General features: G+C 39.2%; 1 protein-coding gene across 2 annotated transcripts in view; it reads left to right on the top strand.

Annotated features, from left to right (window-relative positions):
* The window catches only part of LOC116336023 (protocadherin alpha-C2-like), a 188,698-nt gene that overhangs the window by 74,736 nt on the left and 99,572 nt on the right, over positions 1-14,390 (top strand). Inside the window, exon 1 of one of the 2 annotated variants that reach the window (XM_039618129.1) lies at positions 10,131-12,567. The exons of the other annotated variant lie outside the window; for it this stretch is intronic. Coding sequence (XP_039474063.1) covers positions 10,189-12,567 — 2,379 coding nt within the window. The 5' untranslated portion in view covers positions 10,131-10,188. Of the gene's footprint in view, positions 1-10,130; positions 12,568-14,390 lie in introns of those variants that run through there. 2 annotated transcript variants of the gene reach the window in all.

Genomic DNA, 14,390 nt, shown 5'->3' on the forward strand with positions numbered 1-14,390 from the left:
TCTCAGCCTCATATGCTTTCCTTCTTATCTTCATCTCTCCCTCAGTTCCTTGCCATTTCTAACTCAATTCTTAAATCAGTGTATTTGTCTTCATATCTCTTCATTTCATTTCTTAAACAAAGAATCTCTTCTCCTCCTCCTACGCATTCTGATTTCTTTTTGCTGATATTCTTTCTTATGCCCTCTCCTGTCGCTTTGTGCAACTGCAGGCTCACAGAAAATGGCTGACACATTTTGTAAGCTTGTTTACTCTTTCTTTTGTTATCCCCCAGTTCTCTTTTTTTTGCTCAGCCTGGTGTTCTTTTTGGTTTGACTTGGTTGCTAACTGCTATTACAAAGCTTAGTTGAAGCTATACAATCCTTCCTTGCCTCTGAAAACATTGGTGGCCTCTTTTCTCAACTCTACCTCCTCTTTCTCTATAAACTGGAGCTATGAGCTGAGTTTGTTAGAAAACCTTTTTCTCTCTCTTCGTTATGGCTTTAGTAGGGACACGTGAAGCATAGCCAAGTCTGGTGTTGCTTTTCAAAGCCAGGTCCTAGAGGAAAAATAATAATAATTTTCCCCTTCATATGAATCCAAAGTAACAATTTTTCAGCTTGTTGCTGTTGACTTAAGTTAAATACTTTTTATACAGGAGGATGAAAGATGGGATTACATTAACAATGTTGTTAGAATTTGGAGTTGCTATTTTTATGTGGCTATTTGCTGTGGAATTGAAGTAGCATGTTTTCCAAGTGAAATATCCTGCTTGTTAAACATAATATATAACGAAAGATAAGAAAATTAAATAACCCAAGTTTGTTTCTCTCTCTGCAGTTATACAAATCACTACAAAAAGTGACCTCTGGCACATTGCTATTCAATTTTGTTAGATTTAAGGTAAGGATGGGTATTTTGGTTAATGTTAGGGAATATTTTGGTCACAGCATTATTTCTTAAGTTTGTTCATGATCTGCATAAATAATCATTATGCTGTTCACAATTACTATTGTTCCTGTTTTCAGAAAACAATACATTTAACAATAATGTGTTTCATTTATTATTTTGTGGTTCATAAACCTACAGCTATCCCTTATTTGGGGGAAATGGCTATCAGAATTTATTAATTATATTTGTTTCATGTTTTTTCATGCTTGTTGCTATTATCAAAATGATAGGTATAAGTGTTGTGTTCAGTCAGACATTGCATTTCTCATTATTTTGGTTTTAGTCACAAAAGCATGTCACTCATTCAGAGACTATGAGCCTAAGGGCCTTTTAAACATTAATCCCACACACTGAACAACAGCAGCTGTACAATGGCTAGTGCAATTAATTTCTTATTTATATTATACTTTAATTGCAGTACCACATAATTGAGATGTACCATTAGTTTCAACAAGAGTGTCACTCTGTGTAGCTCTGCTTCATTGCTTATAGTGTGTCAAATTATGTTAAGGCTTGATTTTATAGTAGATAGTAAGATCAGGTAGCAAGGGATTTAGCAAACAGATGAACTCAGTCTTTCATGCAGACCAAAACTCACAGTAGATACTGGGCCAGATAATCTATCCATCACATTAAAGATAATGAAGTGAGAATCTGCTTAATGGGAATGAGGGGAGCAAAGTTGTGCAGAAACAAAAAATGTGCTAAAAAAATGATACCAAAATAACAAGATGTTTATTCTGCTTGTTAACAGACTGCTATAAATGAGGTGCTCATAATAAGGCTGGAGTGTAATTGCTCCCTAAGCCCTTTACTGCCTGATGTTTGTCACTTTGTTTTGTTCTCTAGCAGAGAACTAAAGTAATGAATTATAGTGATAATGCTTCTTATAGAATAATGATAGAAATAGATAGAACGTGTGAAATGGCATGAAAATAGTCAGTACTTTGGAAGCAGTATAATAGAAACAATCCAGTGTAAACCTGCAACGCATGACCTTTGTGAAAGCATCATGTTAGATCTCCATGCATTATATAAAAAGCTGTACATTTGGCAGTTTGTTATGCCAAATGTTTAAAAGTGCCAAAATATTGCTGCTGTTCCTTCAGGTGTTTTCAAAAGAGAATTCCTATCCAAGGAGTTTTTCATCTGCTATAACTGTCACTATCCCCATTTGTGTTGGATTAGGGCTTCTGTAAAGTATGTAAAGTGATAATTCTACTATGTTGCTCCTCCAATATGATTAGGTGGAATCATCTTAACGATGCCATGAAGAGCAGCTGTGAAAGACAGCAGCGCATAAAGTAACCTAGGATTTCACTCAGCTTTAAACTTCAGGCTAATGGCTAGACAGCATTATTATCATTATTATTATTATTAGTATTACTATTATTATTATTATTATTATCATCATTATTATTATCGTTATTATTATTATTATTATTATTATCCCATTCATGCATCCATTCTCTTCCGCTTATCCTTGTCAGGGCTGTGGGGGGCTGGAACGCCCTACCAACTACCATAGGGCGAGAGGCAGGGTACACCCTGGACAGGTCACCAGTCTGTCACAGGGCTAACACATAGAGACAGACAACCATTCCCACTCACATTCACACCTATCGGCAATTTAGAATTACCAGTTATGTAATTCTAGCTGTCAGTAGCTGACATCCCCATCTAACCTAACCTCACTAACTGCATGTCTTTGGACTGTGGGAGGAAGCCGGAGTACCCAGAGAGAACCCACACAAACACAGGAAGAACAGGCAAACTCCACATAGAAAGGCCCCGGCCAGGTGGTGGAATAAAACTCAGACCTTCTTGCTGTGAGGCAACAGTGCTAATCACCGTGCCACCGTGCTGCCACCATGTTGTTTTCTTTAATTTGGTATGTATTTGCTTTGTCCTTGACTTTAGACTTTGCATTCTCATACCCACTTAAAAAGATCTGTCCCATTAAATTACTTTTTTAAGCTGCATGTATTGTATGCTAAACATATGGTGTGAGAGGACTGTGAATTCAACTTTATAGTCTGTAAGAAGCTGTAGTTTGTGTTGCTGTTGGATTGTACTGAACAATACAGAGGTATGTTTCTGATATTTAATTGAATAAAAAGGGCCCGACATATTAAAAACACAGCTTCAAAAAGGCAACTGAATTGAGTAACACTAAAGCAGAATGCCATAACAATAATGAAGGTGGCACTTATTTCAGCAATCATGTATCAGTGAGTCTTAGACAGAAAACATGTGGGTAAACATTAAACTAGCAAGTGGCAATAGGTTTTTCTTCCCTCACTGTTCAACAAACTCCTCAGCCAAAAACACACATGCATGCAAACTAACATGAACACTCAAACAATATGTGACACTTAGAGCATATAATTTATATCCCTATCATCACACCTTAAGAAGGAACATTATTTTGCTGCTTCACAAGTAGATGTTTAAGTTTTGATGTTAATGAGAGTGGAAATTGGTGTTTGCTATTCTCGGTAAACGGAAGCATAGGAGCCCATGCTTAAACGATTTCTAGGCAAGTTATTATTTTATACATAGTTATCTTCATTTCTGTGGAAAGTGGAGCAACCTCACAGAACCATCTCACTCATTTCTCAGTGTCAGATTCTCTGCAGGCCAGCGCTCTCCTCTATAATTCATTTTTTTTATGCCCTTGCACCGAAGCTCTGCACTTCGAATGCACCACTGAATGATGCATGTTCCATGCTGGATGGCTATTAAGAAAGTAAAAATAGACATTACACAAAGCTGAAATGGTGTGCAGGTGTAATGTGCATGTAAAATATATATGAGACACTTAAGTATGGATAAATTATGCCTTGCAGCTCTTTGTGTGTAAATTGTGTACAGTAGAAATGTCCAATGCTTGCCATATATTCTGCATAATCTTTACTTGTTTTAATTTGTAAATGATAGAAGCATTTCTCTGTTTTCCTCTTCCTTTTCTTTGTTTTGATATGTATCAGGCTGGATGAGATTGTGCAGGTATTGTTAGACTCAGTAGCTGACATCAGCATCTTCTTTCCCATCTGGGAGAGTTGACATTTTAATTTCCGCAGGCAGAGGAAATGTGTAGTAGACACACAGCCTGCTAGTGTATCTTTAGCAGTGATACAATTTTTGAAGTGTGTGAGGGTGCTAATCTAATTTAAGGCTTTATAGCTTTCCCTGCCTCTGATATCAGTCTGTCTGTCTGTGGATATGGAAACTGCAAAGGAGAACAAAGAGAGTGATTTTTTTAAAAGGCTCCCCCTTGTGGCAACAAGTGGAAACTACCAGCCTGTGTAAATATCAATGCATTCAATGATTTAACGTGTTACCACTGCACATACCACTGCATGTGGTAGTATATTGAATAGTATTTTTACTGAGTTTCTCATGCAGTATTGATCTGCAGATAGCAGGTCTGTCCCCATTTTCCAGCCATACACAAAAACAGTACACTGACCTATTCCCCAGTGAACTGTTTGATTGACAAATCTAGGTTATCCATGCATATGAAGCCAGATTTATTCTTAATCCCACTGAGAATTGTTTGAGTCAAGTTATTTCAGTGTGTGAGTGAGGGAGAAAAAAAGAAAAGAGGAGGAGATGACAGAGACAGACTGTACCAGATGCTGTCTGTGCTCTATGTTACACTCCATGGTTGAATTTAATGTATCATTTTTTTTTTTTTTTTAGTTTATATGGTTGTGTTTAAATGCCTTGTCCTTGGCTTATGTACTGACGGCTCATAAAGAAGGGTGTGGTGGAGGTAGAGGGGGAGGCAGGGTGGGGCATAGACAGGGGCTGCATCTGCGTCACCATGGGTACCAGAAGGGAGATAGTGAATCAATTCTGGGTGCTTTCTATAGCACTGCCTTTGTCGCTAGGCACAATACTGAGCCAATCAGAGTGTCCATTTCAGCCACAGTGACCAATCAGATTTCTGTGCTACCTTTGCTGTTACCAAAGCCTGTTGAAGCTCCTGTATATTGACAGCTTTGATTGATGCTCTGTTTTTGCAAATTAATCCATGGCTGTTTTTCTGCTTGCACAACCAGTTACTGAATTACACATTTTAAAATCAGAGTCACAATGCTGAACTATATGTGAATGGAATTCATGCTGTCTCTCATACCTTTTATATTTCTCACTCTCACACCTCTCTCACACAAACCACATAAAACACACAGAGTCTGATCAGCCCTTCATGTATTTGAACTCCAAACTGCAATGTTGCCATTCATGCTGTGCAGATGCTTGTTACTAACTAGATACAGTGTCACATATTCAATAACACATCATCTTTGATCAGCCCTGCTCTGCACGTTAGTGATCATTTCCTAACTGATCAAACTTACGGAGGTTCTTACACTAAATGAAAACATTGCTAGTGTAAATGCATTGTTGAATACATTAAAACATAAAATGAAGAGTGAAGTTTTTTTACATTTTAAAGAAAAATACACTATATGGAAAATGTTTTCTAAATACTAAATAGTATATGGGATCCCTAATCCTTAGGGATTAATAAAGTATGATGATTCTGATTATGGTTATGTTTAATATTTACTTAGTTGATAGGTCACTATACTGTATTAATTCCCCAGCTAGTCTGTGACAAATCATGACACAGACAGAAATAATCACACTGTAGCAGTGGAAGGATGTTGCTCCTGTCTGTTGTTTTACAGTAGAGTAACTAATTATGTGATATTTGGGCATTGTGCCATTGTTTTCCAAATGAGTGAACACTGTGTTCTATTGTGTTGGTGTGCCTCTCAGGGCTGTGTGCATGCGTATGTTTGGGCATGCTCCATATTGCTGTGTCCCGGTTTTGATCTTGTTGCGGCTCATGTTTCCACGGACCCGCCCCTGTCCTACTTAGTCCAGAAACCAGTGAAGGCAGACGCAGATTTGGAAATAAATGATTAAGTGGTAGTTGGTTTTAAAACTAGGAGTGATTCATCTTTTCTTGCATCCTTCCTCGCTTTATTATATTTGAAATAGATTATTTCACACATTGTGTAAGTAGATAAACAGCTGATTGCATGCCCAGCTTTCCAGTACATAGATATTATTACAGTTATGCCCATATGCACATAATTGTATGCACAGGTGTCTAGTAAGTGGATATTAGTCTATATAGTAAATTTACATCTGAATATGTCAGAGCTAAAATGGATATAAGATAATTGAAAAGTAATTTTTCCATTATTGCATTATGTTACACTATTGCAATAGTCAAGTGCTGGATAACTCATATCACACCTGCTTTTCTGAGAATAAGCAAACACTGCATATTAAATGGGTCCAGTGCATAAAGTGCACAAAGTGAAATGGATTTGAAAAGTGAAAAGCATAATATAGTAGTACTAGAAGTACTAATGACTTATACACAAGGAGTAGGTTGCCCTCTTGTGTCATGATGAGATATATGCCACATAAAAACCCCACTATGACATCAGTATCTCATCATATGAAAAGGGTGTAATGTGCAAATGGCAGAAGGGACTATGTTTGTGTGTTTGAGGTCTCCAGAGGCCTGGCACCAAGAAGGTAGGATGTGCATGGCTGAATGCAAAGGTCAGGCTCTCTGAGGGTTTGTGGGGGGTGGAAAGAGAATCAGACACTGCTGTAAAAGTGCTGTGACAGTAAATGTGCTGCTGCAGTGCTACATTACCAATGTACAACTGCAACCCTGCACAGTCTGGTGAGGTATGGTTCGTGTGTGCTTGAGTGAGTTTGTGTGTGTGTGTGTGTGTGTGTGTGTGTGTGTGTGTGTGTGTGTGTGTGTGTGTGTGTGTGTGTGTGTGTGCATATGCATTCATGCCTGTGCCCAAGATGGCGTTGCTATGGAGACGAGAGCTGTGCAGAGGGAGAGAGGAAAAGTGGGGGTAGGACTCGCCTTGAAGCATTTTTAGATCACACCCTTCCCCTATCTACTCACGCACACAGATCAACAGTACAGTATACATCCTTAGGACATACACACACTTACTCATGAACACGCACACAAAACCGATGGCTATGTGAAGGTGTGAGATGCTTAGATGCAGGCAATATAGAAGCTAATGTGGTGGCTGTACTGTATGTGGTAGTATCCCTTTAATAATGCAGTGAACACGCCTAAAACAGTGCTGCTGACTGCTTCCGCCCCTGCAACCCCCTCCCTTCACCTACCTCTCACTGCTTTATCTGACCCTTTCATCACACTGCCAGTGGTGATTCTAGTTTCACCTCTAACATTATCATGTTATGGGCAAACAACAGACAGAGAAGAAGGTTAAGTACATGTGTACTTAACCACTAGACTTATTTTTAACAGCTCTCATATTTTAGGAAGCAAATACTATGATTTTTTTTATACAACAGTTTAATCACTATTAATTATTCAGAAGTTTCAATTATTATACCCAGAGGAAGAGTGACTTTTATCAATGCATGCATGCATCGGTTTTAAAAACAAATCAGCACATCCTCCATCACCTCTCTCGCCTCAGGGGTGCCACAGCATTCTGTCTTGGGACCGTTACTGTTTCTGTTGTATTTAGTCCCTCTTCTTCAACTTCTTACCTCTTTTATGGATATTTCGTATCATTGTTAGGCAGATGATATTCAGCTATATATCTCTTTTAGGCCACCTGACGTTTCTAAGCTTTAAATCTTGCAGTCCTGCTTAGATTCCATCAGAGATTGGATGGCTGATAATTATCTTCAACTAAATGCTGATAAAAATGAAGTCATTGTCTTTGCTCCTGAGAAATTTGTTCCCCTCGTGGTTAAAAATCTAGGCCCTCTTGCTTCTTATATTAAACCCTCCATTAGGAACCTTGGTGTTACATTTGACCCAGCTCTGACGCTGCACACACACGTTAAATCTTTTGTTCGCTCTTGTTTTTACCATTTAAGAAATATTGCTAAGCTTAATCCCATTGTGTCACGCTCTGAATTGGAAATGATTATTCATGCTTTTGTTTCATCTCGCTTAGATTATTGTAATTCCTTGTTTACTTGCTTAAGTAATGCCTCCCTGGAATCACTGCAAGGTGTTCAAAATGCTGCTCCTCGGCTTCTGACGAAGTATCCCAAATACTCCCATGCCACTCCCCTGCTGATTCAACTGCACTGGCTCCCTGTCAAGTTCAGGGTCCATTTAAAGATTATAATCATGACCTATAGGGACCTGCACAGTGTAGCTCCAACTTACATCAGTGATCTTCTTCTTCCTTATCGCCCCACCAGGTCCCCAAGGTCTTGTGACTAGGGCTTGTTGGTTGTCCAGCATACAAGGTTAAAAACAAAAGGTGACAGAGTGTTTGTATCAGTGGCTCCCAGACTCTGGCACTCACTCCCTTTGAGTTTGAGATCTGTGGACCCAGTCATTTCTTTTAAAAAGCAGTTAAAAACTTATCTGTTTAAACTTGCTTTTGGTTGATTTTGTTTGTTTGAGGTTGTATGTCCGTTTCTGCTTCTGTGAAGCACTTCGTGATTTTTATCTTGAAAGGTGCTATATAAATAAAATTGTACTTTGCTTTACTTTACTGCACGTGCATTTACCTGTCTAGGTGTATAAAGTGTTAAAAAATCAATTGTTAATTTTGCATTAGTGTTTAGACAACTATGTTTTGATTAACTAAACATTCTGCATGTTTCCCAAAGTAACTCTATCACCGGATGACGAGGTGTGGATGGCCTTATGGATATGCTCAGTAACCCACCACTAATTCCGGGGTGTATTCAGAGCTGCTGGCTCCTATACTGTGTTTCATCTATGTGGAACTAGGTTTTCTATAATTACAGAAACCATGGATTTGTTTCTTTTAAAAATGTATTGTTTGTTTAGCATAAGAAAAAAAATGGTTCATCCTCCCACTGGGCCACAAAGAATACAAAGTGTGACATTTATGCAACATTCATATGTGTTTCATGGTGACTTTAGGAGAATGATAACCCAGACTGAAGTCCTGTAAGGTCAGAGTAGTGTAGTCTGGCCCTAAAATAAACCATGAATAATAGAATTTCATCACGGGTTGTATAATTCCGATGGTGGATATGTATGCATTTGCTTGTGTATGTTAATAAACCGCAAGAGCACTATACTCTCTCTTCTATATTCTACCTACTGTTTTCTATTACATGCATTAGGAAAATGAGCACACAGATCATCCTATGTGAGCCATTATTATTATTAATATTGTCTATGGGGGCTGACAGATGATTGTAGTTGTGGGATAATATTTTCAAATCAAATCATGTTTTCTGAGGAATGGAAATAGGGCAGGAGTTTCTGAATCTAGGGCTTAATCATGGGATTACAAACAACGGAACTTTCATAAGCTCATGACTACTGTCTCTGTGAAAATGCGGAGTAACAGTAAAATGCAACAAAAATACAACACGAGACGCAGACACCCCTTCCTGTGCTCATATGTGCAGAAGAATAACTAGGTACAATTAAATATATTTATTGCCCAAAAGGCTGAAAGAGAAAAATTTAGTAAAAGATAAATAAAGAAGCCATTGATTTGGGTGCAGAAGAAGAAACTGTACTATTTTTTATGGCTTGGGGAGGGATTTTTTTTACTGTTTTTGTTTGTTTGCTTGCTTGTTTGTTTGTTTTTACGCACTCTTAGGAAAAAAATACATACAAATTTGTAGACATAAAACTTGTGGTGAAATTCACACATTGCTTTATATGCATGGCTGAATGCTAAAAAATATCAGGCAGCCTCCAACTTTTTATCCATTTATTAAAGCTCACATTAGTAGTTAATAGAATCTACAAATAACTCTTAAATTGAATGGAACAAAGAGGTTTAGTGAAAAAAGGTAGAGCAAAGTGGGATGTGATATATTTGATACTATCACTTTATACAAGGACACTCATTCGGGTGTTGTCCATGGTGCAGAGAAGAGTTGTTCCGAGTTCTGATGTCAGTTAAGCTTTTCAGATACTTTTGGTGTGACCTGATGGCTGCAGGAGAAGCAACTGTTTTCACTGGCCTCTGCATTGCGCTCTTTTCACCACGTGGCCTCGCTGTTGATCCATTAGTTACAGCCCTACTCTTTAATAGAACTTGGCCCCTCCCGTTTACAAGCGATATGAACAATTTCTGTCTTTGTTATAAGATTCAAACGACGGTGGAACAAACAGAATACTACAGTCAAAAAGCTCCCTGATCGTCCATTATTTTCAAAATATCTGAATGCCACTGGAGCTCAAATTTATGCTTTGTTCATACTGAACAGAGATGTCGCCCTTTAAATTGAGCTATTTTGGGATGTATTTGTGCCTTTTTCTACTGGATGTTTACTGGCAGACGGTGGCTGGGCAGCTCTCCTATTCCATCTCAGAGGAGGTAAACCCGGGGACCCCTGTTGGGAATATCGCTAAGGATCTAAACCTGAATTCACAAGAGTTGGAATCTCGTATGTTTCAAATCGTTACTGGATCAAAGAGACAATTTTTCGAGGTAAATCTAAAGACTGGTGTTCTGTATGTAAGTGATAGAATAGACAGAGAGGAGCTCTGCTCGGAGGAACTAAAATGTCCAGTAAGTGTAGAAGCCGTAATAAATAACCCATTGAAGCTTTATCGTATTGATGTAGAGATCTTAGATGTAAACGACAATGCTCCTTTGTTTACAACCAAACTGCAAAATTTATATATTGCAGAGAGCACATTGCCTGGAGTGAAATTTGAATTATCGGAAGCAACTGATGCGGATATGGGGAAAAACGGGGTAAGCACTTACAAATTAAGCCAAAATGAAAATTTTTCGTTGGCCGTGCACAAAGCAGGTGACCGTGTGTCTGCTGAGTTGGTGCTGGAGAAAGCCTTAGACCGAGAAAACCAGGCAGTCATCACTATGACTCTGACGGCTGTAGATGGAGGGACCCCACCGAAATCCGGCACCTCGCAGCTCGTTATTAATGTATTAGACAATAATGATAATATTCCGATCTTTAGTGAATCCTTGTATAAAGCAAAAATTCCAGAAAACATTCCCCTGGGGTTAAATGTAATCACAGTGAACGCCACTGATGCAGATGAGGGTTTAAACAGTGAGATTGTATATTCGCTGAGAAGCAAAGACCAAGATCACGTACTTGATATATTTGAAATTGAACCTCAGACAGGTGTCATTAAGGTCAAAGGGAAAATAGACTTTGAAGAGAGGAGGGCTTTTGAGGTACGTGTTGTGGCCAGTGATAAAGGGCATCCTCCGATGTCCGCTCACTGTAAAGTGCTGGTAGAAGTGGTGGACTTAAATGATAATGCTCCTGAGATCACGGTGACGTCCTTACATAGGAAGGTAAAAGAGGATGCTCCTGTAGGCACCGCAGTTGCACTTGTATCTGTCCTCGATAAAGACGGTGGAAAAAACGGTGATGTGGAGATCCAAATTAAAAATAAAGCGCCATTCAAACTCGAAACTAACTACAAAAATTATTATTCGCTGTTAGTTGATGCACCTCTGGACAGGGAGACAGTCTCTATTTACAATGTCAATATAATCGCTAATGACAAAGGGATTCCACCACTTACCAGCACAAGTGTAGTTTCCATACACGTTTCTGATGTCAATGATAATGCACCTTTGTTCACGGAGGCCGTAATTAATGTTTATGTGAATGAGAACAGCCCAGTGGGAGCAGTGATTAAAAGAGTGACTGCAACTGATGCAGACATAAACCAAAATAGCCAAATCAGCTATTCATTGTTAAAAATTGGCAATAACCAGCTGCTGTTATCTACAATGATTAATATCAACTCGGAGACAGGAGATATAATCAGCCTGCAGTCTTTTAATTACGAGGAGTTAAAAACATTCCAGTTTAAAGTTCAGGCCACAGACTCTGGTGTTCCTCCGCTCAGCAGCAACGTCACTGTCAACGTTTTAATCCTGGATGAAAATGACAACAGTCCCACGATTCTCGCGCCATATTCTCAGCACGGCTCCGTTAACAGTGAGAGCATCCCCTATTCTGCTGAAGCAGGATACTTTGTGGCAAAGATCAGGGCTGTAGACGCAGACTCTGGATACAATGCGCTGCTTTCGTATCACCTGTCTGAGCCCAAAGGAAACAACCTGTTCAGGATCGGAACCAGCACCGGAGAGATCAGGACTAAGAGGAGAATGAGTGACAATGACCTCAAAACTCACCCCTTGGTGATCTTGGTCTCTGATAACGGAGAACCCTCCCTGTCAGCTACAATGTCTATTGATGTGGTGGTGGTTGAAAGCACGGCTGAAATCCAGACTCAGTTCAGACATGTGCCTGTAAAGGAGGACAGCTTCTCGGATTTGAACCTGTATCTGCTGATTGCCATTGTGTCGGTGTCCATCATCTTTCTGCTCAGCCTCATCACTTTAATAGCAGTCAAATGCCACAGGACAGACGGCACTTTCAGCAGGTATAGCGCCCCCATGATCACCACCCACCCTGACGGGAGCTGGTCTTACTCTGAAGCTACTCAGCAGTATGACGTGTGTTTCAGCTCAGACACGCTCAAGAGTGACGTAGTAGTTTTCCCCGCCCTGTTTCCACCTGTAGATGCAGAACTGATCAGTATTAACGAAGGAGACAATTTTACCGGGACTCAGACTTTACCTACCAACGAAAAGGTGAGTCCATGAAATTTTAAAATACTTGCACATTGTCATTCCTCGTCATTGCAGATTAAACGGTACCAATTTTTCTTATCTTAGCATGGTGATTCTGATCTTCTGATTTAAACTAGATTCCATATATATATATCTATATGTTTCATCTTTAAAATGTTTACTTGTGCTAATTTAATAATATCCATCATTTGGACAGCATTGTGGTGCGTTTATGTAGCTGTCCATGGTGCTGGTGTAGGCATTCTGGTATAATAGATGTGATCTGGAGGCCGCAATAATTATAAGTCACCTTTCTGATATGTGCATTGCTCTTTGTCTCTGGTTACCCAAAGGACAGACAGAAAGCACATTAAGCTGATATACGCCTTGACAATTGTATTACTCATGTTTGCAGTTTTGTGAAAAGGAGATAGGGCAAGGTTTAATTCCTTTTGGTTTATATATATTCTACATCTGTCTTTAAATAAATATATGAGGGAGCTGGACATTATTTGCCATTACCAGATTGGCATCTTGATGCATTTATCTTGAAGGCTTAAACAAACTTATGAGATTGTTTTGTGATAATGTAGTATTTTTAAATAACCACATGGGGACATTGTAGACCATCACATTTCATAGTGCTCTTGTTTGTTCGAAGCTCCTCCTAGATTTAGATGATGGTGACGATGATGCTTTGCAGGGCTTTGTTACAAGAGGGGCAGTATGAGAATACATTGTGCGATCATCGCTTTGTCCTTTACTTCTTATATACACGGAAATCTGGATTCTTCCACTCTATTTTCACCTTGAAGACTACGGTCCATATGCTGTGCTCGCACAGGATAGAAAATGTCGACAATGAGGATACGCAGTTCTTTTGGGATTTATGTAGTCGTTGTTCTTTTGGATTGCTGCTGGCAAGTGGTGACTGGGCAGCTCTCTTACTCTGTATCAGAGGAGGTAAACCCGGGGACTACTGTGGGAAATCTCGCTAAAGATCTAAATCTTAACGTGCATGACTTGAGGACACGTATGTTTCAGATTGTTAGCGGATCAAAGAGAAATTATTTCGATATAAATTTGAAAACGGGTAGTCTCTATGTCAGTGAAAGAATTGACCGTGAGGAGCTTTGCGCAAAAGCTGCAATATGTACTGTTAGCGTAGAGGCCGTGATCAACAATCCACTGAAGCTTTATCGTTTAGATGTAAATGTAGTCGATATTAATGATAATGTGCCACATTTTCCTGAGAATTTGCAGTATCTTAATATTGCGGAAAGTACTGTGCCAGGGGGGAAATTTGGATTTATAGGGGCATCGGATCTCGACGTTGGAAAGAATGACGTTAGCTCATACAAGTTGAGTCCAAATGATTACTTTTCTTTAGAGGTCCACAAAGGAAGGGATAGTGTGTCTGCCGAGCTGGTGCTACAGAAAGCTCTAGACCGAGAAACACAACCTACTCTTAATCTTACCGTGACTGCTGTCGACAGCGGAAACCCACCCAAGTCAGGAACATTGCAAATCATTATAAATGTCTTAGACATTAATGACAACGCTCCGGTTTTCAGTAGCGCTTTGTATAAAACACAGATTCATGAAAATCTTCCAATGGGTAAAACAATTATATTTTTAAATGCAACAGACGCAGATGACGGATTAAATGCTGAAACTGAATATTCTTTTAGAAGTAAAGGTCAGGATCATGTTTTAAATGTATTTCAAATAGACTCTAAAACGGGAGCGATTTCAGTTAAAGGTAAAATCGATTACGAAGAAAATCCTGCATTTGAGATTCATGCTGAGGCCACTGACAAAGGCCAGCCTCCGATGTCTGCTCA

This window comes from Oreochromis aureus, linkage group 2 (genome assembly GCF_013358895.1).
Source record: "Oreochromis aureus strain Israel breed Guangdong linkage group 2, ZZ_aureus, whole genome shotgun sequence".
In the NCBI taxonomy this organism is placed as follows: domain Eukaryota; kingdom Metazoa; phylum Chordata; class Actinopteri; order Cichliformes; family Cichlidae; genus Oreochromis; species Oreochromis aureus.